Here is a 27500-nt window from a genome sequence, read left to right as displayed (position 1 = left end):
TAACAAGGGTTTCTGGGTAGGGATTGTGTGTAATGGGTCATATTTAGTGTCTGTGGAGAGGAAGAGGAAATAGGAATTCTATTAAAAGGTCAGGCAACAATAGAAGACATTCATTAAACATTCCATCCATATTCCAGATGCTTTATAGCGCTGGCTTGAGAAATGCCATGCATTTAGATGAGCTCTGTGTTGACAGACATACGCAGAGAAAGAAACACACACACACACACACACACACACACACACACACACACACACACACACACACACACACACACACACACACACACACACACACACACACACACACACAAAGAGAGAGAGAGAAAAAGACAGGCACACAGAGACACACAGACAGACACACACTCAGAGACAGACAGACAGACACACACTCAGAGAAAAACAGGCACACAAGGACAGACAGACGTGCACAGACAGACAGACGGCTTGGCGTGCTTGCTGTGCTGCCTCACCATCTTTGGATTTGTCCGCCTTGTCAGCGTCTGGCCGTCGTGCTGGGGACTCCTTCATGGGCCTCGTCTTCTTGTCCGATTTGGCCGCATTCTGCCATGGCAACAAGAACAGACTTGGTCTTAGAGATAGAGCTGAACACTGCTGAGGCAGCAGAAAATAAGGATAGTGAGAGACAGACAGACAGAGAGAGAGAGAGAGAGAGAGAGAGAGAGAGAGAGAGAGAGAGAGAGAGAGAGAGAGAGAGAGAGAGAGAGAGAGGGAGGGAGAGAGAGAGAGAGTTCCCTAACCTGACTAACAAGAGATGACATGCCATACGAAGTAGATGTGCTTCCTGCATGTGGACTCCAGCATTATTAGCTGAGGAAATGAACAATGAACAGGTTCTTTTCTGCTCAAGGACTCTTGATGATCTGAGCACATCTTATTTAGTTTTAGATCAGCAGACAACACTGACTTCCACCAAGTGCTCTTAGGGCCTCAGGTAGAAGACTTCAGGGTTTTAAAAGCAAAGAACATATCTGTGCCAGAAGTTATCAGAAATGTATGAAGTCGTTACACTTTATCTATTTGCACATGGTAAACGGCACAGTGCCTGAGAACTTTAAGCCCTGATGGCCTCTGGGTGCCTCAGGACAGTGCCCTACCTTCTCTGTGCCAGCGGTGCCAGCGGTGCCCGTGTGTTGTCCGTGTCGTCGCGGTGCCCGGTCCTTGGCCTCGCAGTTGAGCAGGAATTCTTCAAACAGGTTGGAGGCGGCGCCACCCGCCGCGCCCTCCCTGGCCTCGTCCTCTTTGCCGCGGCCAGAGGACGACGAGGAAGAGGAAGACGAAGAGGGCGCTCGCTGCGAGGCCGACTCCTGTCCTTTTCCCCGCGGCTTGGCCTCCGCGGCGTCGCCCTCGTTGCTGCCCCGGGACGGCTTGTGGCTCTTGCCGCCGCCGCCGCCGCTGGTCAGGCTCTTGAGCTTGCTCAGGCTGCTGTCCCTGAGCGTGGCGGCCCCGGACCCGGACCCTGACCCCTCGGGCTTCTTGGGCTTCTTGTCCTGCATGAGCTCCTTCAGGCCCTGCAGCTTCAGGTCGCTTTTGCTCTTCTTCTTGCCCTCTGCCTTCTGCTGCGTCCGCTCCCGCTCCTTCTCCGACGGCTTGGCCCTCGCCGGCGTGTCGCTGTGGCTCTCCGCCGTGTCCTCGTTGCCGAGCGACTGCGTCTCGGTGGCCACCTCGCTGTTGGTGCCCTCGTCCTCGTCGGACGACTCCAGCCCCTTCTTGGCCTTCTTCCTCTTCATCTTCCTCCCCTCCTCCGCACTCTCCTTCTTCTTCTGCTGCTTCCCGCCGCCATCTTTGAACTTGCCCTCCTTCTTGTGCTTCTTTGGGGCGACGGGGGCGTCCGAGTCGTCCGACTCCGGCAGCCTGCGCTTGCTCTCGGCGGCTTTGTGGTCCTTGCGGGACAGCTGCGGTGGCTGTGGCGGAGGAGGAGGAGGAGCCTCGCGGGCCGCCTCGTCATCCTCCTCCTCCTCCTCCTCTTCCTCCTTGTCTGTCTCCGGCGCTGGCAGGGGCTTGTCCTCCTTCCATTTCTTCTTCTTCTTCTTCTTCTTCTCCTTCACCAGGAGCTCGTCGTCTTCGGGCTCCGACTGCTGCTTCTTCTTCTTCTTCTTCTTTTTCACGGGCGCGGTGACGGGCCGCTCGGTGTCGCTGCTCTCCGAGTCGGCGTTGAAGATGTCGCTTTTCATCGGCAGCTTTGGGAAGAGGAGAACAAAACAACGGACAAAAAACAAAAACAAAGGATTAATGTCAGAGCAGAGAGCACAACACTGGCAAAGGCAGCATCAACATGACTGAGCAAAACCTGGTCTCCAAAAAAGGGTGGTGAAAACAGAAGAACAATACCCACACACAATCATAACCATTTCCCAAGTATTGCATTTAACATAAAGTAGATGGCATCAATAGTTTGTTATTTTATTGTACTAATAGACAGGCTACACCAAGCACATAACTAAAGCTTTCCCTTGGCTGCAATAATTGGGTTCCACTATAATCAATGGAACTGGCTACCCCAGATCTGATACAATCAAAACAATGTTATGCTCTGTGAACGGAACACCAAGCCTGGGGGCTGTTCCAAGTACGTGGTTTAGTGACAAACCTGGGTAAGTTAACTCAGAGTAAGTGGTAAACCTAAGAGCTGTATGGCTTCATTCTCCTAACAAAACAATGCCATAGGGTTCTTGTTGTAGGAGGTTTACCACTTACCCAGGTTTGCCACTAAAGCGCGTACTTGGAATAGCCCCCTGATGTAGCCTGGCTGTGAGCAGGAACTAAATGAATCACCACAGTTATCACACCACTAGCAGCCTACTACAACACAGAGATTCTGGAGTCAAACACAGAGACAACATTTCGATGCAACACAAAACATTCTCAAACACTAGCACATCACGATTGTTTAAATAAATGAAAATTCCACATACAACTACAAAACAAACACAGTACTATTAAATTGGTATAACACTATATCGACTATCATGACACCATCATACTACTGGGGGGGCGTGTGAGAATCCCCACCCAGAGAAGGCAAAAAGTCATTAGATGTGTATTACCTGGCTTTGGGGGGGTGGCTCAGAGAGGGACCTTGAGCTATCATCACTGCAAGGGGTCTGAGGTAGTATAAACGTAAGAACGTCAGCATCGACGGTGGACTCAAGGGGGGGTATGGGGCTTCAGGTTGGGATAGAAACTACTGTTCATTCATTCGTCCGTTCATTCATTCATAAATTTGCTCATGCAGAATGTGCCGTGTTAAGTTAACCACTGGGTCAGGCAAGAGACTTAGATTCAGACTTCAATAGGTCATTTCCTGCTTAGATTCAGACTTCAATAGGTCATTTCCTGCTTTTCACGGCTACTATTTCTGCTATTCCTTCTATCTGGTTCTAAGATCAGATAAGATAAGATTTTTTTGTTTTTGTTTTCATTTGTTTTCTTTTGACAGTTCCCTTCATGCGGACGATGTCCCTTGCAGTGATTTAACATTAGCATCAGACACAGGTCCTGAGACTGTGGTTGAAGCCGTGCAGGGCAGACTCCAGACTTTATCAAATGATTTTCCAGATGTGTTCTTTCCTACTCCAAATCCTTCAGTATTTGTCTTTATTTTTAAAAAGGTCAAAACCTGCATGAATACTCTTCCTCTCCCAAAAGAAAAAGGCTTTCTGAATATCAACACTTTTCCTGGCCTCAACAAGATAATTTCATAATTAAATATATTTTTCCCCAAATAGCCATTATTTTTAAAATGTGGCCTGTATTACAGTGGTTTGATCACACCTTTTGTTTCAGACAGCATTTTATGTCAGGCTTTTTCACAGTCTGGAAACTTATTTATAGCATTTTCCACACCTTCCAAAGCCTTCATCCAAATAACAGTAATTCCAAATCTAATTTGTGTCCTGAAAACGACCACAAACAAGACCTATCCACGCACACAAATCTGGCAAGTGTGGAATCCAAATATTAGTTCAGCGACAGGTCAAGAGTCCCATCACTGCTGTCCCAGTGCTGCCAGGTCAAAGGTCACTCACCACGCTGGCATCCTTCTTGGGCTTGTTCTCGGCCAGGGCCTTCTTGTAGGCCAGCAGCACCTCTCTGCAGTCCTCCAGGTGGGCCTCGGGCTCCCAGGTGTCTTCGTCCGAGGTGTAGTTCTTCCAGCGCACGCGGTACAGCACCTCCCCCTGCAGAGTTCAAAGGTCACAGAGAATGATGATGAGCATAGGGGCGACAGGAGCACCACCACCATATCTCTTGATTTCCAGACTCATGTAGTCAATCAAAAGGTCTAAGGTACTCTACTGACGTGGAGGCAGAGAATGAAGGACAGTGCAGGGGTCTATCGTTATGGAACCTAACCGATCTATTCGAGGTCTTCAACTGGGGCAATGGCAGGATTTGTGTGTGAAAGCAGTAAGCCTATATCTCCAGCATCTCCTGAGGCTGCATATCAGCTGATGAGATGGAGATGGGCTGGGAGTGTGTGTGTGTGTGTGGGGGGGGGGGGGGGGGGGGGGGGGGGGGCACGTGGTGTTAGAGTCTACTATCCATTGCTTTCCAATGGATCTTCAGAGAGAATCTGATCTGCGAGCGAGAGAGAGAGAGAGAGAGAGCGAAAATGCTGACAGAAATGTCATAGGAGGACTTCCGGACATACTAAATCCTCTCAACAGTCGATAACAACCCCCCACAAACACTCACATGTGACTCACTATCTAGATATATTTTGCTTTAAGTCTAAGTAATGATTTATCTAGGACTGTGGAACAGAGTGTGAGTGTGAGTGTGAGTGTGAGTGTGAGTGTGAGTGTGAGTGTGAGTGTGAGTGTGAGTGTGAGTGTGAGTGTGAGTTCTCCCAGCTGTGTGTTTGTCTCTGACTGAATAACAGATTGAATGGGTGAATGCACAGCACCAGCGGATGCATTCATTCTTATGTTGATTACTGTTATTAAGCCGTAGAAACACAGCCTTTCTGCAGGCCCTCTTTGTGCTTGTGACACACTCTCACTGTGAGGGTGTGTGTGTGTGTGTGTGTGTGTGTGTGTGTGCGCATTTCCTCACAGAGACTCAGCAGCAACCTTCACATGGGCACTCCCACTGGCACACATGCAGCTTAATATACACACACACACCCAGTTTAACTGCCTGCCCTGCCTCCTGGTGACCTCTGCATTTCTCTGCTCAGACCTTTGCATACCCACCCTCCCCCCACTCTCACTCTTCCTCCCCCCACTCTCACTCTTCCTCCCCCCACGCTCACTCTTCCTCCCCCCACGCTCACTCTTCCTCCCCCCACGCTCACTCTTCCTCCCCCCACTCTCACTCTTCCTCCCCCCACCACCAGAAGTCCATAACCAGCCCCTCCCCTTGTCCACTCCAACCATGTCCATCAATCTCATCCTCTGAAGAGCTGAACACTCACTCACACTCTCTCTCATCCACTCTACTACCCCATGACCATCTCTTTCACCCACAGTCACCCACACTCCCTCCCTCCCTCCCTCCAATGCCACTCACACTCTCTCTCTCTCTCTCTCTCTCATCCACTCTACTACCCCATGACCATCTCTTTCACCCACAGTCACCCACACTCCCTCCCTCCCTCCCTCCAATGCCACTCACACTCTCTCTCTCTCATCCACTCTACTACCCCATGACCATCTCTTTCACCCACAGTCACCCACACTCCCTCCCTCCAATGCCTTGCACCCCCCCCCCCCCCCCCCCCCGCCATGTGTTCCCCTCTCTGACACCTGACCCACAGCAGGCTCCGTTGTTCCTGTTTGCGGTGACTTCCCATACAGACCCACCTATAAAATGACTCATTTGTTGTTGATGTTGTGCGCTCTGTGATCAAGGCATGGCTGCTAACGTCCTGCAACCTTGTCTGCAGGCCTGGGCTACTTTCTATGTGGCGTCCCTGGGCCCCGAGCCCTAGCCTTTGTCCTTTGTTTCCAACCAATCAGGCACACATTGTCCTCCACGGGTGGTAAATGTGTGTTCATGTTTGTGAATAAGTGAGTGTGTGTGTGTCTTCAGACATTTGCCATTTGTACTGCATATGCGTGACTACTGAGCTGGCTCCATTGTGTAAGGTTATATCTGCAAGCCTGCAGGCACTTATGTGGGTATAATGTACAAGCATATATGAATATGGGGGTTGGTATGTGTATGTATACATATGACTGTATGTGTGTATGGGGGAATGTGGTGTGTGTGTATGTATGTGGTGAGGAGGGGCTGTGGTGAGCGTGTGTATGTGTGTGTGTGCGTGTGTGTGTGTGTGCACCTGCGCGTGTATAGTGTACTTCCCTGTTCTTCCGTCTTGAGGTTGTGCATTCCTTCTTTGCTAGGCTGAGCTAGAATTTAGGCGTGGATTTAATTTTAGCTCTGTGTACACAAACTGGGGTGTGTATGTTGTCAGTCTTGTTTTTTTTCTCAAACTTACATTCACATGCACGCACACGCACACGCACACACACACAAACATTCCTTTCCAGACTAGTCACCAGAGCAGTTGGTAAAACTGATTAGACGGACCTGAACCTAGTCAAGCATGCTATTTGTCTTCATCCAGGTCCTCTCATAGCCTGGAAAATCCAGATCCTGATAATCTAGAAAGATTAAGGGTCTGGCCAAGAACAATGTAATGGCCCAACTCGAGGGGCGGCAACAAGCATGCATTTAAAAATCTCACTGCACGCAATTGGATAACACTAGACCACGTTTACTCTGAATGATTTCGGATTTCGACGCAATCGGATAACACTACGACCAATGTGTACGGTCCTCCAACGTTGCAGCGCTGTCTTCATCAGTTTAGCTGTTTCCCCGGAATGTTGGGGTAAAAGTAACGTGTATCATTGCTCATTGCCAGAGTGTCATTTTGCTCTTGCGAGAACTCTGGATTTCCAGGCTAGTCCTCTCAAGCAAAGCCTCTAAATCTGTACACCACAACTCCCTTTAAGCCAAACAGGCAGCACTTTATCGTAATAAGGCAAATCAGTTGCCATTGATTTGCCTACAGCCCTGAACTGTGGCCAATAAATCGGCACTTTAGCCTTCAAATGTAAACACACACACACACACACACACACACACACACACACAGGCCGGGCCTTATCTTCCCACACTAGTAGAGCATGCAGTCGACTCGGCATCGGCGGCTTGACCTGGCGTGCCTGTCAGCTGCTGTTAATGCTCACAGAAGGCTGCCGAGAAGAGCGGGGGTGAATGGGTGATGAGTCAGTGTGTGTGTGTGTGTGTGTGTGTGTGTGTGTGTTAATGCACATCTGTCCATGTGTGCACGTGGGAGTAAAAGAGAGAAAGTGTCTGTCTGTCTGTGACTGCCTTTGTGTGCTCCTGTCTATATATGCCTGTGTGCCCAATGCGTGTGTGGTACCTGTGAGATTCTGCGTGTGTGTGTCTCTGTGTGTGTGTGCATGGGAGGAGCCGAGTTGAGAGATTAGTTTTGAGTGGGATGCATTAACCCGGGGAGTTAATGAGTGCTCAAGTCAGACGATTACATTATGCTATGAGCCAGAGAGGAGTGTGTTTGGCTTTGTTTGGTAACCAAAGGTGAGCCAGAGGGGGGAGGTAGTATCTCTGTGTGTGTGTGTGTGTGTGTGTGTGGTGCATGCATGCGATTGTGGGTGTGCATGTGTGGGTGTGGATGGCTGGGTGTGAACGGTGCATGTGTGTGGGTGAGTGTATGTCCATGTGTCCTAATTTCATGTGTGTGTGTGTGTGTGTCTGTCTGGCTGCATGTGATGACTGGACCAGAAGGGCTTCTATAAATGCTCTGGAACATTTAGTGTGGGCGTGACACTGCAATCTGCACGGGTGACAAAGAATATAGTAGGTGCACTTGTTTGTTTGACTTCATGAATTTCTGTGGGGGAGTCGGTGACATGTACATTTAAGTGTCCGTGTTTGCACCAGAGAGAGTGTTTGAGTGTTTCTTGTGTATGTGAGAGGAAGACGAAGAGAGACAGGAGTGAGTTGATGTGTTTATGCGTCTGTGTGTGTGTGTGTGTGTGTGTGTGTGTGTGTGTGTGTGTGTGCGCGCGCGCGCATCATAGTTAGTTGAACGCTGAATGGCATGAATTTATATGGAGAATGTGACGTGTAGTTTCGTGTGTGTCTATGTTTGCACCAGAGAGAATGTGTGTATGTACATGTGAGAAGAAAGGGAGACAGACAGAGGAGTGTGTGTGTGTGTGTGTGTGTGTGACCCAGTCAGTTGAACACTGAATGGCAGACTGCCAGCAGCTTCGTCTCCGATTTCAGCTACCAACTCAACGGACACCCTCACCCCACACAATTACCACCACTATGCCCCTCCCTTCTCTTATTGCCTCACTCTCCTGCACCACTGGAGGCCAGTGGGACAACACAGCCCTGGCATTACGAGCGAGGACACACACACACACACACACACACACACACACACACAGATGTACTCACACTCTCACGCACGCACCCAGAGGAAAAGATCATGAAGGGAGGGAAACGAAAGTGAGGGAGCCCTTTCACTCACAGATACACACACACACACACACACACACACACACACACACACACACACACACAACACACGCACACACGCACACGCAACACACAACACACACACACAGCAGAGCAAAGGAGGAAGAAAGGACTGAATAGAGAGAGAAATGAAAGGGTAGAGAAAGACTAGGAGAAATAGGGGGACTGAGAGAAACAGCAAAAGAGAGGGAGTGGGGAAGAGCAATTTTTTGATAACGAAAGTGCCAGGGTAACGTAATGCCAGGGCGCACACACGCACATACACACACACACACACACATATAACGTGTGGGAGCGAAAACGAAAGTGAGACTGTACACACTCTTCCACAGCACACAGCCAGCAATCACAAGCGCGGGCGTGTGTGCATGGGGAAACCGGGAGATCTTCCAAAACATGGAAGCCCTGTGAGAACTGTGCAAAATGACTCAGTCATGTGAAATGGGCAGTCAACTGCAGCTTTGGCAGACCAATATAAGGCCAGCCGTACACACACACACACACACACACACACACACACACACACACACACAGTCTCCGTCTCTCACATAATATACAATCACCTCAAATCCAATACTGTACAGTGACATTTGTGAGACGAGATCCAGACAAAGTTCAATGACTCTTTTGTAAGCGAGTGGTGCTTCCAAGTGTGTGACTTAAACAGAGAGAAATGAAATAAGAGATACACAGAGACAAAGGGAGATATAGTGTGTGTGTGTCTACGTGTGTTTATCATGCTGCCACACAAAATCTGAGGGCAAACAGCTCTTCACACACTGCTTGGTGGTCCCCTCCCCTGAGGGAGGGTGCTGCTCAAAGCTGACCACACCGCCCGAACAGGCACAACAGCAGCTGTGGTCTGCTCTCCCACTCGTGTGTTGGGCCTTTCTCCTCCCTTTCTTTATTCTCCTCTTCTGTCTACCCCTTTATCCTCGTTCTATCTCTATCCCTGTGGGGACAGACCTGCCCTCCTTCTCCTATTTTCCTCCCTCCCTCTCTCTCTCTCTCTTCCTCCCTTTGTCCTTCAGCTTGGTATTGAGGGAACCCAGGACTTCGGTGAGGAGATACATCAGGGAGTGCTTTCACTCTCTCCCAAACAATTCCAGCCCTTTACACACACACACACACACACACACACACAGAACATTCACCATAACCACATCTGAGCCTCTAATGTGATAACACACACACACACACATCACTCATCTGTCAACTGCTCTCACTAAGCCAGAGAGCACAGTGAGGAAGTCACCTCCGCCACCAACACGACTTCCTCAATTCCTTTATACACTTGCCAGCACCCAGCAGCCAGCAAGCGAGCTAACATGCAAGCAAGCATTACCCCGCACTTCAGTAGCACTTCAGGAGCTGCAGATGTAAACATCTTTCTATGTGTGTGTGTGTGTGTGTGTGTGTATTTTGTGTGCGTGGGTGTGGAAGTGATACTTCCGTCGAATCCCACAAGACGATAGACGGGCCATCTGTCAGACGCTCGAAGCAGAGGGTCCCTGGTAGGATGTGTGGTGGAGAGATAGAGGGGAGCGGAGGTGTGGTGAAGTGATGGAGAGATGAAGATGGAGGGGAGCAGAGGTGTCGCGGAGAGATGAAAATAGAGGGGAGCGGAGGTCTGGTGGAGAGGTGGGGGGGAAGCAGGGTGTGGTGTGCCCCGACGGCAGATCCTCCCCTCACAGGAAAAGCCTCCCCGAGGCTCCAAGGCTGCACCTGTTACTAAAAAGTCAAGGCTGGCCACCTGAAGATAATGGGAGCGCGGCCAGAGCAAAAACCAAAACCGGTTCTCGAAGCCTGTTCCGCCGCAGTGGTAGAGTAGGACCGGGTAGGACCGAATGCTTTGATCCAGTAATTTCCAGGACACACATTTGAATGAATAAGCTCCTGTTCAGATTTACAATGAAAACTGGCATTGAGTGGCCCTTGGGTGCTTAGCAACAGGTGCTGCAGGTAAAGACTGCAGGGTGAACGAGATGAAAGCCATTCAAGTAAAGGAAGGGGGGGGGGGGGGGTGGTCATGTCAGAAACATATTTAATCAGTGAATACTTTGGTTAGGTAAGTGGTAGCCTAAGAGGTGTGCAAGAAATAAAGTCAAGCATGGCATGACACGGCAAAAAGCATCATGCATCAACAATACAAGTGTGATGTAACTTGGTATGGCACTATTTTTGCAAGAATGATTTTCTTAAAACTTAGACTAATTGAATTCCAAACGGACACCACAATACAAGACAACCACAACCACACACACTTTATTTGTATACATACCGGTGTCCACAACATTCGGGAGGGTAATTCTGTGGGTCACTTACCAAACTCTATAGGGCCATCTCACTCACGTGACCCTCACAGTGACAGAACAACTTCAGGACTACTATATTTTTCCAGATGTACAGTTAATAGATAAACACAACACGTGGCTAAAATATTGCAATATTTAAAATACCCTTGCGAGTGCCAACAACGCAGTTTTATTTCCAGAACATTCGCTCAAGGGCTTAATGTACCCAAGGGTGTCCGCCCAACCGGTAAACTCTCAATGTAAACACGACAGCCGTACCAGTTTATGAAGACAACTTCTCTCGTATACGTCAACATGTACTATGAAACCGAGCTACAAAGTGAATGCTACCAGAATCGTCATCATGAGCTGTTATAGCGAAGTGTAGACACGGAAAAGGACCAAATCGCTCACTATCTGTGCAAAACAGGCATTCCGCTATCTGCTATGGTTATCCCGCAAAGTGGGAATTTTCTGTTCAACTAGCGCGTGTTAGCAAGTTAGCATGGGGGGGGGTAACTTATGGAAAAGCAACTAGCAAGCACAGCATTTACCCAGCCACTTATTATGCCAGGGACAGCATGTTTGTTTAAGTTTTGACCAGTTTAACATACACCTGCAATCAGCATTTGAATGTAATATTTCAGATTTGCCAGCTAGCTGCACAGACAGCTAGCTTTAGCTAACACCAACTAACGTTAGATGAGGCCCATCGGAGGGAGCACAACAATTTATCCTTGGCCTGAACACCCAAGGAGGAATCGCGCTATGGCTAGCCTTTCTAAGCTAATTATAACGCTATAGCAAACTATCATCAGCTAAAGTTAAGGCATACATTCGCCTACAATCTGAGCAGAGGAAGCAACCGTTGTACCGTCCTTGGGTCACTTACGCCTTACGTTACTACAACACAGTATGTCGGGGAAACCCTCATCAAATTGTGAAATAGTTTGAACTATCCAAACTCCACATGCTAGCAATAATGCTAGCTAGATGGCTAGCCAGCTAACTGGCTCACACCGCTAGCAAAGGTTCATAATCGGCTTGCCAACATCCCCCTGCCTCAACTTACCTCCTCCACTCGCATGTCAATAATTTTCTCCACTTCGTACACATCTTCCTCTTCGTCTTGTTCGCTGTCTCCGGCCTCGGGTCTCTCAGCTCCAGAAGCCATCACGACCGATGCAAGCGCCAAAATCGCAAGCTTTCCCTTGGTTTACACGCTTGTCGCCGAATATCTAGTCAGTCCACTGTCCCAACCAACGACTGAGCTACGCCTCGGTGTGTTCACTAGTCCTTGCAAAGTACAGAGGCGAGCCTACTGAGCGGTCGACTGAGAAGGCTGGCAGACGACATTCAATTGGCCAATTGACTTTCGGGAGACCAATCACATCAAAGACTGCAATGACATACTGGATTTTGAACCAATCGCATGAAACACATACACTTGTGTCTGCCTGTGTAAATGCGTTGGCCTATCAAATGAACTCAAGGGGACCTACCCCACAGTCAACAAATAGTGGTCAACAAATAGTAGTCGCACATTTTAAAGATAACAACTACAGAGCACACCTAAATAATCTTTCTTTTATTTATAATGCACCACTGCATTATTAAAATACAAAATAGCCTATGATATGATGGTTGTAGGCTATGTTTTTTTATGTAGCATATATACTTATTCAAGTGCTAATGAATAGGTCTAACCTAGGTAACTAATATGTGATAATTATTCAGACTCCACATTTAATGTGAATATCAACATGCTGTAGGCCTAGGCTAGATAGCGACGACTGCTGCCACGTTTTGGACTTTTCCCTTTGGCCTACTGTCTGACTGTAGCCTACCAATGCGTCATGTGATGTAAACACGGTGCCCATGCTGCAGCCATCCACTAGGAGGCAGACTTACACCGTCAATACCAGAGCCGTATATCTCTGGTCAATACCCTGTCTTCAGAGAGCATTTGACACGTAATCTAGTTTAGTGACTGTGAGGCAAAACAACCCTTACTGATTTAGATAGACCTACACGGAAATGTCAGGGAACACGAAAAATCACATAACAACGCCTCTGTTGAAAAAAAAAAAAACTTTTAATAACGTATTACAATACTATAAATAGTCTTTGCATAGATGGAAAAACAAATCAATATGCTGACTACTCAAGAAGAAAATACCAAATGTAGCTACAGACAATCTGTGACATTTTATTTGTCTTGACAAATACAAAACCCGACATATTGCACAACAAAAACGTGTACAAAAATCAAAGATGTAGAAAACAAAAACAAATTATTCACATTCAAACTTCTCATTGTCTTATTGATAACTGCACTTGGATTGGAAACCACCGGGTGTGACTGTTAGGTTACTTCAGAGCACTGTGTGCATAATCCTAATTTCCTCTTTCCACAGGCAACTACAGGAGTGTGTTAACAACAAACATATGCCACACCACATGTAGAAGAAAGAGACATCCTTACACATGAATATCCTCACATTGTATAAGTTTTCACCACAAACAATATGTGGCACATTTGGCAAAGCATTGGACACAGTCAAATAAAAATGGCATCCTTGCAGTTTATAGCCTCTGTACAGGGCTACATTAGGAACAGCTGGCTTCTTCCTGGTGCACTGTTCTTCAACAAGGAAACGGCTGCTTTACCATGCAGCTCAAATGACATTCCGCCGTCTTACTTTGAGGGAGGCGCTGTAGTCATAAACATCCAGTCCCTTTTCCTCCTCACACTTTGAGAACAGTAAACAGTAATCCCTGAAAATTAGTTAGGCGTGTAATACACAGTGCTATTTTGCCCTCAGATGCTAAAGGGATCCAGAAAAGGCAACAGTTCCTTGTGAGGGCCCCTTGGTTGACTGGGCGGGCAGTGGAGTGTGTGACTTAAGCAGTGTGATCCTGATTTAGGCGTTTTTGAGCAAATGCATGAGAGAGACGAGAGAGAGAGGGAGTCCACACAGGGACATGCTTTGGCAAGGAGCTCTGGCCTGGGCTCCAAATTCTGACAGATTACAGACTTTGAAACAACGAGGTTTAAGGACTGGCCTCATAGACTTCATAGGATGCAAGGAGCCCTTTGGTGATAAGTGCAGATTAGACAGAGGCAAAGACCGTTGTTTTGGAACGAGAGAAGGATAATAATTAAAAAAAAATGTTTTTGGCTGTGAAGCACAGTCTCAGGCTGGCCTGTGGGACAGACTCCAAAGACTCTTCCCTGTCTGTGTCTGATGTATCATTTGGCATGTATCATTTGGATTAAAGACATAGTTCTTGGGCATCCTCAAGGCAGAATTCTTGGACTGAGAGAGAGAGAGAGAGAAAGAGAGAGAGAGGGGATGGGATGCTAGGACAGGTTAGCACTGATGCGTATCCACTGTAGTCCTTGGCGAGTGTACTGAACAATGTGGGCCATACTGCTGTGAAGAGTCAAGGGGCCAGTGAGATTGTTCAGGTAGTTGAAGAACTCTGTAGATAGGTTGGGAGTGGGTAGACAGGAAGAGAGAGAGGGAGAAAAAAAAAAAAAAAAAGAACGATAACAAAATGTCAGACTAGGAATCAAATACAAGCATATACATTTTAAAGATGAACAAATATGATGGCCACTAGCAAATGGGGATGCTTCTCTGTGCGTTAGACAATTACAAAAGAATCAGAGCCAGCTGTAAATTGCTTACTTACTGTAAATCAAGTAAACATGACCAATATTTCATTAGTGAACTGACTGTACATTCTCCAGCATAAAACCCCCAACCCCCCGGTCAAGTAAGTCTCTCCTGACTGAGCTCTAACTGTCACTGTGTTTAAAGACAAAGGGTTGTTTTTCTGACAGGGCAGTTGAAGTATGGTGTGATTCTACACTCCAACCCCCCACTGGCTGAAGGGGCTCACCCTTGTTTTCCTTGGCCAGGCTGTCGGCCACTTCCCAGTACTCGTAGCTGTACAGCACACTGTTGGTGATGTTGAGATGGTTTGCTGCCATCTGGTGGATGCGCTGGGGAATGGTGACGAACGGGGAGGTGGAGCTGCCAGCATGGCTTCCCAGAGGGGCTCGAGTTGGGGAGGGAAGCATAGAGCCCCTATATGAGTCGCGCGCACACACACACACACACACACACAGAAGAAAAAGTCATTTAAAATGTCTGACATACACAGTTTTCAGTGATTTAATGTTGTTGAATAATTATGAGGAGTGCTTACTTTACAGAATCGCTTCCTGCGGATGGGTTGTGAGGGACCTTGGGAGAACTCTGTTGGAAGGAAGGATAAAGGGTTTATTTATTTATTTATTTATTGGTTTATTTGATAGGGACCATGCATATTAATGAACATGGTGTAAAAAACACCATGTAAATATGCCAGAATTAGTTTTTCTTTAGATGTTAGGTTGGACCACTGAGCATGCAGATTATGCTTTTGACATTGTGTGTGGACAACATACCTTGAAGTAGTCGAGCAAAGCTTTAGAGTATTTCAGGGCGTGGTCCTTCTTTAGTCTGAACATCTGCCAGTACAGGAGAGCAAGGCAACGGAAACTGGAGGTTTCACACACACACACACACACACACACACACACATACACACCCAAAGGTACACAAACATTGTCATAAGTGTCGTTATGACACGTGGAAACATGCAAATCCACAGGAGAGGAAGAGGAACATCAAAGAGGGATGTGTAACGTACATGTAACAAAACACATTCAGCAAGCAGAGCTCGGAATAACATACTACGACTAAGATTTAAAGTATTGCCTTTCGTTTTTACCCCAATAGTTTCACAAGCATGTCAAATATACTTTGGCTCTCCGAGGCTAACAGTGAGTCAGTGCTATGCTTGCCAGAGTACTGTCTCTTGTGTATTCAGTTTTAGTGTTGTAAGTGTTAAGGTATGATGTGCGATCCTAGTAATGGACTAGGTGTAATATGACAAGCAATGCAGGGCTTACCAAAGTACAGCCAGCTGCTTGTCCTCCTGAGTTGCACCTGGGCCAGAGTGGTTCTTCAACCTCATGGCATACCTATGGACATAACACATGGAACACATAAAATGTGAGATCTAACTAAATGTGAGGTTATATATATATATATATGTGTGTGTGTGTGTGTGTGTGTGTGTGTGTGTGTGTGTGCATAGATGTGTTTGTGTGAGCACATGTGAGTGTGTGTCTATGTGTGTGTGTGTGTGTGTGTGTAAATGCATATCTAATGTGGGCTGTGTGTGTGTGTGTGTGTGTATATATTATATGCTTATACTGGCCATCAACAACTGGCTGAAGTGGTTAGAGCCTGAAGGAGTGCGATCACCACTTCCAGTCTAAGGGTACGCAGATGATGTGCAAATTGCGTCCAGAGATGAGCGCGTAATTCATGAGATGCTTAACAGCTCAGAGACATTCTTGCAGTGGTCGAAATTGGAGGTGAAGCAGACGAAATGTGCCGTCTTTTATGAAAGACGCAGCGGAGGAAACCGCTGGTACTCCTCAAAAACAGACAAACCGCCTACATTTACATTGGTACAGCAACCAATACGTGTTTATTCACACCGTGAAACGTACACATACCTCGGCCATAAATTCAATATAGAAGGTAACTGGGATGAGTAAATCAAAGAGCTCACCAGCGACTACTGCAACAGACTGGACCTCATCAACTCCTGCCCCTTACCCATCATTATGAAAATTCATGCTATAAGAGAAATAGCCCTGGCTAAAATTCAGCATTTATTTGCAAATATCCATATTCAACAAAACATACTGACAGCACTAAACGGTGGGACTGGTAAGGATGTGGCTTGGGCTGAACACGCACTCAACCCGGGACATTATCTTTCAGCCCAGGAAGGATGGAGGTCTAGGCATCCCTAACTGCCACTAGAACCAGCCACCTGCTTAACATCGAGTGGATATACACTGCCACTAGAACCAGCCACCTGCTTAACATGTTGAATAACAGTGATCCAGCGGTGAAACAGATGGCTCGTGCGTCTCTTATCCAACATCTAGAGGCGGATCAGGAGGATGATGCACAGTTCCTTGGCTTTAAGTTGAAGGACAACGGCAAACTGGACATCAAAGCCGCTGGATTCAGTGTGAGGTCGGACTGGCTTGACTTAAATTATCTCTGCCATCGGATTGGGATACACCTGAAGTGGGCCAGACCGGACAGCGGAACAGTTGAACTGGATAACATCATTACCGATCCGCTCATTTACACGCGCGCAACCTACAAAGTAAGCGACACGCAGTTCGAGATGTCAACAACAGGTGCGAGGGCAGAAATTCTCAAAATTAAGCGCTCACATAGCGCACAACACTGGACAAGGCGCTTCTACCATTTGCAAATCACTCCCTGTCCCACACCATATTTTCAAACCCCACTCTTGGCAAGGATATTCTCACGTTTACCATCAAATCGCGCCTTCAAGTCCTCCCAACAAGATCAAACCTGGCTACGTGGTACCCATCCAACTACAAACCAGACTGCATTCTTCACTCCACTAACTATGTTAATGAGACCACTGCACATGTCCTGAATGGATGCAGTTTTTATAAAGGACTTTACATAGCAAGGCATGATAGACTGGTGGACTTAGTGTCACAAAGCATCAAAAAAGTACAGGAGGGAACGGCAAAAATATACAAGCACCACACTGTACAAATGGACTGGTTCAATGACGAAAACACCAACAATGTCACTTTCTCTAATATTCCTAATATCCTAGATATCACAAATATAGATTACAATACTAAGAATGTGACTATTGTTGAAATAGGATGTTCTTTTGATTTGTACATGGACACTTGTTTTAACTCCAAGCTGCTGAAATATCAGCCACTTGCTGACAACATCATAAATATGGGGTTTCATTGCAAAATTATCATTCTTGTTTTTGGGAGTCTTGGGCATGTGCACAAACTTGTCTTACGCGGACTGCAACTGTGTGGACTAAGCAAGCCAATTGCAAAAAAACTTGCAAAGTACTGCTCCATTTCTGCAATAATAGGTAGTTTATCCATCTGGAAGCGACGATGCCATGTTTACCCATAATCATGCAGTTCAGAATGAAAATAGCACAATGCATTCTGTGTTTGATCAGACCTGCCTAAGTGTGTAACTTACTTCCTTCAATGTTTGGATCTGTGAATATTCCCCTGTGTTAAGGTCCAAATGTGTGTGTGTGTGTGTGTGTGTGTGTTGTGTGTGTGTGTGTGTGTGTGTGTGTGTGTGTGTGTGTGTGTGTGTGTGTGTGTGTGTGTGTGTGTGCGTGTTCGTTTGTGTGTGCTGCTCCTCCACATGTGAAGTTCCTAAAGGACAAAATATAGTTCTTTGAATTTCAATTTGAATTGAATGCGACGTAGGCTACTGTTGAAGTAAAGGTTGACGAATGCTTGTGTATGTGTGTGTCTGTGAATGTGTGGAAAAGTCTGTGTGCATCGCATGTGCATGTGTGTGTGCTTGTGTCTGTGGGTGTAGGTGTGTGTGCATATATATATATATATGTGTGTATATGTGTGTGTGTGTGTGTGTGTGTGAGAGAGAGAGAGAGAGAGAGAGAGAGTATGTCTCACCGTATGAGATCCACTGTCTCAGCGTACATGGCATAAGGAGACTTGGACTCTAGTGGTCCTTCCTCCATGGCTTTGCCACACTCCATGAAAGACAGCGCAGCGTCCACATAGTTCACTGCCTTGCCCAGCTTTTCCACCTGCACCCAGAGGAGATGCACACACACGCACACACACACACACACACACACATATGCATGTAGACACACACATAGACCACAGAAACACAGATACACACAGATAAGCAATCATACAACCCCCAAAAACACAAACAGAGAGAGAGAGAGGGAGTGAATCCGTGTATGGTTCGTTCATTCATTATTCGGTTTTTAAACCAAAACAGAAAAAACAAAAAATGGTGTGGTTTTTTTTCTGTTTTAAAACCAAAATGGAAAAAATGAAAAAACCAAAACAGAAAAACCTGAACTGTCAGTGTCTGTTTCTGTTTCTCAAATCCAAAACGGGATAATGAAACAATGGTCGGTCGCCTAGGAGATGACTGAAATATTCTGGAGTGTGAAAAAATGTCTGTTAATGGCTATGAAAATTACATAAAGGAATTATTTCGAGATGGGAAAACCCATGCCGAAATAGCAGCCACATTAGCAGATGCCGGAGCCCCACATCATTCCATAATGACAGTGCGAAGATTTTGTAAAGATAATGATCTCCGCAGAAAAAACGTTGTGTCTGATGAACAGCTGGAGCTAGAGGTGATGTCAGCCATAAATCAGGTAAGCCCTTAAGCCTTGTTCATTTTGTCTAACATTGTTACGGTGACAATATGCACTATAGCTTAGTTTAGTTTTATAATTTAGCTGATCCAGGCCGATATCCGAGCAGTTCAAAACAGCTGACAAAAAAGTGGTCAACTTCACCCGTCCCTTCCATCAACTGATAGTTCTAAGGCAAAGCCTCGACAACATTTCCACCCAGCCAAGACTATTAACAACATGTAGACTTGGAAATATTTTAAGAGAAGTCCATCAGCCATACCATCAACTGCGACGAAACGTAAGATTTGTGAACATTTATTTTGTGTGCGTTGCCAAATATGACAGAACATTTTTTGTCTACACCATCTAAGTATGAACCAAATATGGCAGCGTTTGTTTGTTTGTGTCACTGCCTCTGTAGTTGCTAACAACATTAACAACTTTTGGGAAAGACACCCCTTTAGGCAGCCGTGGCCTACTGGTTAGCGCTTCGGACTTGTTACCAGAAGGCTGCCGATTCGAACATTACATTACATTTAGCAGACACTTCTTGACCAAAGTGACTTACATTGCTCAAGGGCACAACAGTGGAAGCCGGGAATTGAACCGACAACTTTCAGGCTACTGCACGCTAGCCCAGCTCCTTAACCACTACACTACCACCAACCCCGACCAGTAGGCGCGGCTGAAGTGCCCTTGAGCCAGGCACCTAAACCCTCACTGCTCACCGAACGCCGCTGTTGTTGCAGGCAGCTCCTGGCACATTCCACCATGCCAATTAAGAACAATCTAATTATATGAAGAGGTCTACAGGTGAACATTGCACTATATCTTGCACTATTTCTTACTTAGTATTTTCTTGAATATTTTTGCTATATTCTTCTTCTGTTTTCCTTATTGTTCCTAGATTGGCAACAATGTATATCCCAACAGTCATGCTAATAAAGCAACTTTGAATTTGAACTGAACACACAGCCTAGGTGATCTTGGCCTCTCCCAGTTGAACAGGAAGTGTTGTGCTGTGCTGTGCTGTGCTGTGCTGTGCTGTGCTGTGCTGTGTTGTGTTGTGTTGTGTTGTGTTCTGCTGTGTTGTGTTGTGTTGTGTTGTGCTGTGCTGTGCTGTGCTGTGCTGTGTTGTGCTGTGAGCAGCTCTCACCATGGCATCAGCTCTGTGCTTCATCCTCTTGGCCTCATGCATGTAGTATTCAGCATGCTGAGAGCTATGGAGAAACAAAGTCAGGCATCAGACACACAAACAAGCAAACACACCAATACACACAGACACAGCTACAGCCACAGCCACAGCCATAGCCACAGCCACAGCCACAGCCACACACACACACACACACACACACACACACACACACACACACACACACACACACACACACATGCATGACCAGAGGAACATCAACACACATGCATAGCACGCACACATATACACTCATGAGTACAGAAGCACTACACACTGTAGACACACACATACACATACACAGACATAGCCACAGCCACAGCCACAGACACACACACACACACACACACACACACACACACACACACACACACACACACACACACACACACGCACACAACCACTCACATATCTCACACACAGACACAAACAGACGAGTATGACTTGAAACAGCCTCTTACACATCAGTATAGGGCACAGTTCCTCTGTGGCGGAGGGCTGGGTTGACCCCAGAGGGCCAGGTCTCACAGGAGCCTTGAGGGTGACCAGACACTCCCACACACTCCGTCTCCATCTTGGGCTGGGTCCTGTGCATCTGCAACACGCCACATGTGCAGAGTCATTCATTTTCAGTGTGTGAAAGATTTTGCTGTGAAAGGTAGACCTACCCCTCCTCATACCTTTTTAAAACAATAACCAAATAAATAGCTTTTCTGTAATACCTTCTTGTATATTTTTTATCTTATTTATTTTTATATACATTTTTATCTTGTTATATGTTTGTCATATAATTGTACATTGAGTCTATGCTTGTCATATAAAATGTGCAATATTAATAAACTTGCCTAAACTTGACACAGGTCACAAATTGTGATAACCTTTTGAGGAACCACACCTCTTTCACACCAACACACTTCCTGATTTTCCTCTTTGAATGTTCCTATTTCACTACATTTACTGGTCTTGCCTGGCGAATGTGGCTGGATCTCACCTGGCCTTTATGGCTTGTCATGTCTGGGTAGTACTGGTCACTGTCCTGGGCTTTTATGGAGGCCTTGGCTGGCTCTGGAGTGTCCGAAAGAGGGGAGAGGGGGGAGAGAGGCCTTTTCTGAGAGTCCAGGTAATCCTCTGAGTACCTGTTTACACAATCAACGAGAGACAGAAGGCAATTTTTTTTTTCAAAAATACAGTATGATCAGCAATTGCTGTAGGGATCCTATCCAAGTTGTCAGACATTCATTCAAGTTGCCCTAATCAGTTAGACACCTGGACCTTACTTGACAAATAGACTTCTTCAAAAATCTTGTGTGACTTCTGCTGTAATAATTGACTACAGACACTGAATGAGGTGCTATTAGACCACTGACTGGAGAAACAGTTGTGTTCTACAGTTCTCTACAGCGATTGAGGTCAACAGACACAGGTGTATCTCTGTGCGGGCCCCTTTCCGAGTTCACAGATACCGTTACTTATCATAACATTAAAAGACTGTCCGTGGTCGTGCAGTTTACTTAAACGTGAATTCTTGGTCCATACGAGTGTTCTAACTCAAAACTGTCTCTAGTTTTTCTAACAGTGTGGCTCAGCAGAAAAAAAACAACAACAACAACCAAAGTTTCCCTGTAAGCCCCTCCTGTCCACCGACAACACACATTTTCCCATAACGCTGATAACTGACTACATATATCTATTCGGATCAGTGTCCTTGGAGACTCACCAACTACTACTACAACTACTACTGCTGATGCTATTGTTTCTACAACCGTTCTGCTACTACAATCTCTTCTACTACTACTACTACTACTGCTACTATAATCTCTACTACTACTACTACTACTACTACTACTACTACTACTACTACTACTACTACTACTGCTACTACTGCTGCTACTACTACTACTACTACTACTACTACTGCTACTACTACTACTACTACTACTACTGCTGCTACTACTGCTGCTACTACTACTACTACTACTACTACTACTACTACTACTGCTGCTACTACTACTACTACTGCTGCTATTACTACTACTGCTACTACTACTACTACTACTGCTACTGCTACTACAATCTCTACTACTACTACTACTACTACTACTACTACTACTACTGCTACTGCTACTACAATCTCTACTACTACTACTACTACTGCTACTACTGCTACTACTGCTACTACTACTACTGTGTGTGTGTGCTAGACAGATGGGGGGTGGTAAAGAGGAGGGCTGCAGTCACACTGCAGGTGTTACTGTTCTCCTTGTGTGGAGTTCAGGCTTGGAGCACCCAGACTGAAGTTCAGACAGAGGAAGAGAGAAGGCCCTGGGGCCGCTGCTGCAGTAACTCCCCAGCTGGAGGTCTCTCCTGCGTCCAGGGAACTCAGTGAGCTGAAAGTGCAGCTGGCTGTCACACAAACTACCGTACAGAACACTAAAACTGAGAGGCACAAAATGGAGGCTTCCAAGAGACAAAGCGGACAGCTGAGAAGACCAGGATGGCTGTCACTCAAACTGAAGTGGTAAATCTGAGGGAGGAAACTGCAGCACAGACAGCTGATCTGAGGGCTGTTATTTAGAGACAGGCAGCCACACTGGGACTGACATGGAACACGTGGAAGACTGAACACTGCAGCACAACACAGACACCTGACCACTTTAAAGACTGAAGTGATTAATCTAATCAAGGAAAGCTGGATCTCAAGAGAAAAGTCTGACTAACAGTGAGACTGAGGTAGAGGATATGAAGTTGGAACACAATGCAACACAAGAGGCAGAGCTGACAGTCATAAAGAAGAGACTGGCAGTCACAAGTAGTGGATTTTGTGGAAGAGATTACAGAGAAACTCAAGGTGGTGTTCTCAGCAGCTCTGACTAACTCGGCATACATAGAGGCTGGGAAGACTGAATTGAACTTAGTCTTAACTAATACCATCACCAACAGTGGACAGCCCGACAGCAGTACAACAGGTCTACTACTTCAGATTCACCGTGACGGATTGTCACATTCAGTGAATATGATGATGTTTACTAAACTTGACAGAAGTTCATGTATACAGGAGAGTATGATACTGATGGACAACAGAACCATCTCTCCAGTGGCATGACTCTGCAGCTAGAGGTAGAGGGTAGGCAGAGTAGTAGCTTAGAAAATGCACCCTTAATTTACACTTCCTGTGCATTGTATTGTTTTTTACTTAAGCTGCAACATAAAATAAATGCACTGCTCAGTAAAGACCAGGGGTGAACCAGGAAGAGAGGAGGGAGAGAGGAAGAACAAATGCTGAAGAGAGGGAAAGAGAGAGGGATGTAGAGAGAAAATGGATAGATATGGGAGGAGGGAGACATCGAAGTGTTTCTGCTGTTCTTCACAGTGACTGGCTGATTACATGCCATCTACATAAAACCATGATTAATTTCCTATTTCACCAAAGAAAGCATATAACTGCATGTCTCTGAAGAGCACGAGTATGGACCCTTTCAAGAGAGTTCCATTATCAGCATCATAGTTGGCCCCACAAGACTTCCTTTTTAACATTCCATAATGTTATCTTAATGCAGAGGAAGTAGATTGGGGCCCAAATAGAACGTTCAAGCATTGTTTTTGTTTACCTTGTTGAAAGGGTCTATAATATCTGCAGAATCTATTATAATCTTGGGTGCATCCTAGTGTATATTACATTAAATAAACACAGTGTGAAATATTTCACTCATCAATGCACACGGAGTGCCAAGTCAGAGGGCTGTAGTTTCTCACCCGTTGGCTCTGTAGCTGTGGTACGACGGGACCATGTGGTCTCGGCTGGCTGCGCTGGGAGGGGGGGCCGAGGGGGGGTCACTGTGTGAGTGGCTCTTCTTGCTGTCCCTGTGGCCAACTCCATTTTCAGCCTGACACCAGACCAAAAGCATTCACACACGCACGCGCACACACACACACACACACACCAGAGTCAGTCGTTATTTAATTACAAACCTATGGCTGTTAAGGGGCCGGCTTTTGAATACTGAGCTTGTGTTGGGTCACACACACACACACACACACACACACACACACACACACACACACACACACACACACACACACACACACACACACACTAAGTGCAGTCTTTCCAAATGGCAAGATAGGCAGCATAGCAATAAAAAAGATGGACAACCAATGAAGGGTAAACGTGTAACCTGTGACCCACCACTGAGATTCACTAAATTGAATGGGTGGCAATGGGTCACAAAAAGAGGAAAGGTGACAACAGTTGAAAAGTTAATCACCAAGGCTCCTTGTACAAGAAACACAAGAGCCACAGAGTGTGTTTATACTTGGTTTAAAAATGTGTCTTAGGCTATCTGATCACAAGTGGACAAGTGAGACATCACTGTGGACACATGTATCCAAGGTGTGCAGGCAGTGACATCGCTGACTACCTATCATTGGATTTTGTTACATAGGAATGTCACATCCATTAGAAATCTCGATGGTGCTGATGCCTTGCAGGACACATTATCCACCACATTAAAGGACACATTAGCAATTAAACTACAAAAGATATGTGGTCAAATGTGTCCCATATGGACAATGCATCTCGATAGTTGCTCATTTTTGTATTTACCGTCCACTTGTGATCTGATTGGCCGAGATGCATTTCGAGCCCAAGTGTAAACATACCCATGGACCCCAGTGTGTCTCTGTGGGGCAGCTGATGTTACCTTGCGCTTCCTCCTGCTGTCTCCGGGCTCCTGCTCAGGGTGGTACAGGTGCCTCATGGCAGCTTTGTCTTTGGCTTTAGCAGACGAGGAAGATGAGGATGAGGATGAGGAGGTTCTCCGCTGTGGAGCGTCCTCCACCGCCACCGCTGCTGCTGTCGCTGCTGTGGTGCTCGGAACCCTGGAGAGGAGCGAGAGGTCGATCCTCACCAGAAGGTTCTTCAGGCCGCGGCTGGAGACCGAGGAGCTTTTCTCGGTGCGTCCGAACGGAACCAGGGTGTAGAGTTTATGCTGGCCTCGACTCTGAGGCCCCTCGGCCGGGACGTCGGCGCTCGGCCTGCCGGGGTGGACCACGGCAGGCTGCTGCTCGCCTGAGGTTCGGCCTGCCCCCCGGTGGCGCCCCCTTTTGGCCGCGGCACGTTGCCGCGACGTAGAGTCCGCGCGGACCTTGGTGACGTTCCCGACTGGCGGAGCAGCGAGCTCGGCTTCCGAGTCCGAAGAAGAGGACGTGGAGGAGGAAGAGGAGGATGAGGAGGACGAAGAAGATGCTGAGGACAGGATGACGGGAGTGGGCGAGTGCGGCGGTGGAGGAGAGCAGCGTCCGACGGCGTCCTGTTGGTGCGTTTGGGACTCTTCCTCACTCTCCCTCCTCCTCTTCGTCTTCTTCCTCTGGTCCGGCTCCTCAGCGAAGCCTTCGTCCTGATTGGGCGGCGGGTGTTGGTGATTGGGGTGTCGTCGGTGGGCACTATTGGTGTGCGGTCTCTGCTTGGGCTGCACGGCCAGCCATTCGCCGTTGTGCTCCCCTCCTCCTTCTCCTCTCCTCCTCCTCCTCTTCCTCTCCCGCTCCCCTCCTTCCTCCTCCTCCTGCCTCAGCCGCCTCCTTCTCTCCTGCTCCCGCTGCTCCTCTGCCTGTCCCTCTTCCTCGCCCTGCTCCTCCTCTTCCTCCCACTCTACCCCGCTCCTCTCTTCTTCCTCCCTCTCCCTCTCCCTCACCTCCTCCTCCTCCTCCTCCTCCGAGCTCTGGACCCAGCGGCGTCTCAATAGCTGCTCCTCCGCCAGCCTCCTCCGTCCCTTCACAGCCTCCTGCTGCTGCTGCTGCTGGTGGGGCTGGTGGTGCCCTGGACGAGCCTCTCCACGCCTGGCCACCTCCTGCTCCCTGTCCCTGTGCCTGGCCTCCCTCCCTGCGCCTCTAGTACTGGCCGCTTTAAGAGGCACCGGCACCTCCCTGCCCTTGGCCTCTGGCTTGACGCTGGGGCTTGGGCAATGCTTGGGTGCCAAGCGGTGGGCAGAGGAAGCAGGCTCAGGTGCAGGCCTGGAGCCGGAACCGGTCCTACCACTAGTGTGGGTCTTGATGCTGCGCTCCGCAGAGGACGATGACGAGTGCTTGGATTTAGCGGTGGGGCTGCGGCTTGACCCCGGTACAGAGCGAGGGTGGGACGGGTGTTTGGGGTTGTGTTCGGTCCTGTAGCTGTGGCTTAACTTGGGATCGCCGAGCTTATGATTACGATCGCTGGTTTTGTGGTTGTGGTCGTTGGGTCTATGATTGTGGTCGTTGGGCTTGTGGGTAGGGTTGCTGGATTTCTGAATGCGATCGCTAGACTTGTGGGTTTGCTCGCTAAATTTTTGGCTATGGTCGCTAAATCTTTGGCTATGGTCGCTAAACTTCTGGCTATGTTCACTCAATTTCTGACTTAGCTCGCTAGCATTAGCTTTGTGGCTATGCTCACTGGCAGTTTTGTGGCTATTTTCACTGACTTTCTGGTAGACAGGATCACCAGACCTGTGACTGTTATGGCTCCTGTCGCTGGGTGCTTTGTGATCGCTCTGTCTGTGACCCCTCTCCGTCGAGGTTGAATGCTTGGCTCTGACCTTCTCCCCAGGACTGGCTCTGATGCCGGCCTGAGGACCCTGAATCCTGGGGCTGCAGCTGCTGCTGTGTGGAGCAGGGCTGGGCCTACGGTTCGTCCCGACTTCCGCACCCTGGTCCTTAGCCTTCGCAAAGTGCTTATGCGAGGCTTTGGTGGCAATGGATGTGATGGTGGTTGTGGAGGTGCTGGTGTCGGTGGAGCCCTGATGAGAATGCAGCTGGTTGCTGGGGCTGATCCGGGACCTGTTACTGGTGGGATCAGCTGGTGGATGATGTTGCTGCTGCTGCAGGGGGGGAACCCAGGGCCGGATCCTGGGCTTGTGAACAGGGCTGGAGGTTTGAACAGGGGGCCTGTGAATCTGGAGCTCCTGCTGGTGGGCCTGGGTGGGAGGCTGGGGAGGATACTGCCCAGGCCCCGAGGTCAGTGGACAGGCAGGGGGGAGAGTCGGACTGGGGCTCCTGAGAGGGACGTGCGTGCGAATGGGACTGGGGCTTAGACACTCGCTGGGCACAGGGCTGGGGGGAGCAGGCGGGCTGTGGCGACCTGGACTAGGGCACGGGCTGTAGACTGGGCTGGCCTGAGGGCT

The 27500-nt window shown here is 47.7% G+C and overlaps 2 protein-coding genes across 4 annotated transcripts in view; both read right to left on the bottom strand.

Moving 5' to 3' along the window:
• Window positions 1-12160, bottom strand: part of mphosph8 (M-phase phosphoprotein 8) — a 21235-nt gene extending 9075 nt beyond the window's left edge. For 2 of the 3 annotated variants that reach the window (XR_006024671.1, XM_042068494.1), the window contains exons 1-5: window positions 11929-12160; window positions 4050-4199; window positions 3069-3125; window positions 1119-2201; window positions 474-564 (exon numbers count right to left, since the gene is read on the bottom strand). Coding sequence is in view for 1 of the 3 variants with exons in the window: in XM_042068494.1 (XP_041924428.1) it covers window positions 474-564; window positions 1119-2201; window positions 3069-3125; window positions 4050-4199; window positions 11929-12030 (1483 nt within the window). In the remaining 2 variants the exon portion in view is untranslated. The remainder of the gene's footprint in view (window positions 1-473; window positions 565-1118; window positions 2202-3068; window positions 3126-4049; window positions 4200-11928) is intronic. The other variant, XR_006024676.1, reaches the window with a different exon arrangement.
• Window positions 12161-13735: 1575 nt separating this feature from the next.
• The window catches only part of aff3 (AF4/FMR2 family, member 3), a 36110-nt gene continuing 22345 nt past the window's right edge, over window positions 13736-27500 (bottom strand). Inside the window, exons 9-20 of the mRNA XM_042084198.1 lie at window positions 26040-27500; window positions 25050-25910; window positions 24103-24233; window positions 21341-21485; window positions 20811-20944; window positions 20314-20377; window positions 18445-18581; window positions 15823-15894; window positions 15316-15409; window positions 15075-15124; window positions 14766-14953; window positions 13736-14342 (exon numbers count right to left, since the gene is read on the bottom strand). The exon at window positions 26040-27500 is cut by the window's right edge and continues 237 nt beyond it. Of these exons, the coding sequence (XP_041940132.1) occupies window positions 14221-14342; window positions 14766-14953; window positions 15075-15124; window positions 15316-15409; window positions 15823-15894; window positions 18445-18581; window positions 20314-20377; window positions 20811-20944; window positions 21341-21485; window positions 24103-24233; window positions 25050-25910; window positions 26040-27500 (3459 nt within the window). The 3' untranslated portion in view covers window positions 13736-14220. The remainder of the gene's footprint in view (window positions 14343-14765; window positions 14954-15074; window positions 15125-15315; window positions 15410-15822; window positions 15895-18444; window positions 18582-20313; window positions 20378-20810; window positions 20945-21340; window positions 21486-24102; window positions 24234-25049; window positions 25911-26039) is intronic.

Source organism: Alosa sapidissima, chromosome 2 (genome assembly GCF_018492685.1).
Source record: "Alosa sapidissima isolate fAloSap1 chromosome 2, fAloSap1.pri, whole genome shotgun sequence".
Classification (NCBI taxonomy): Eukaryota; Metazoa; Chordata; class Actinopteri; order Clupeiformes; family Clupeidae; genus Alosa; species Alosa sapidissima.
The sequence above is the reverse complement of the archived record's forward strand: the minus strand, read 5'-3'. Positions and strand labels throughout refer to the sequence as shown.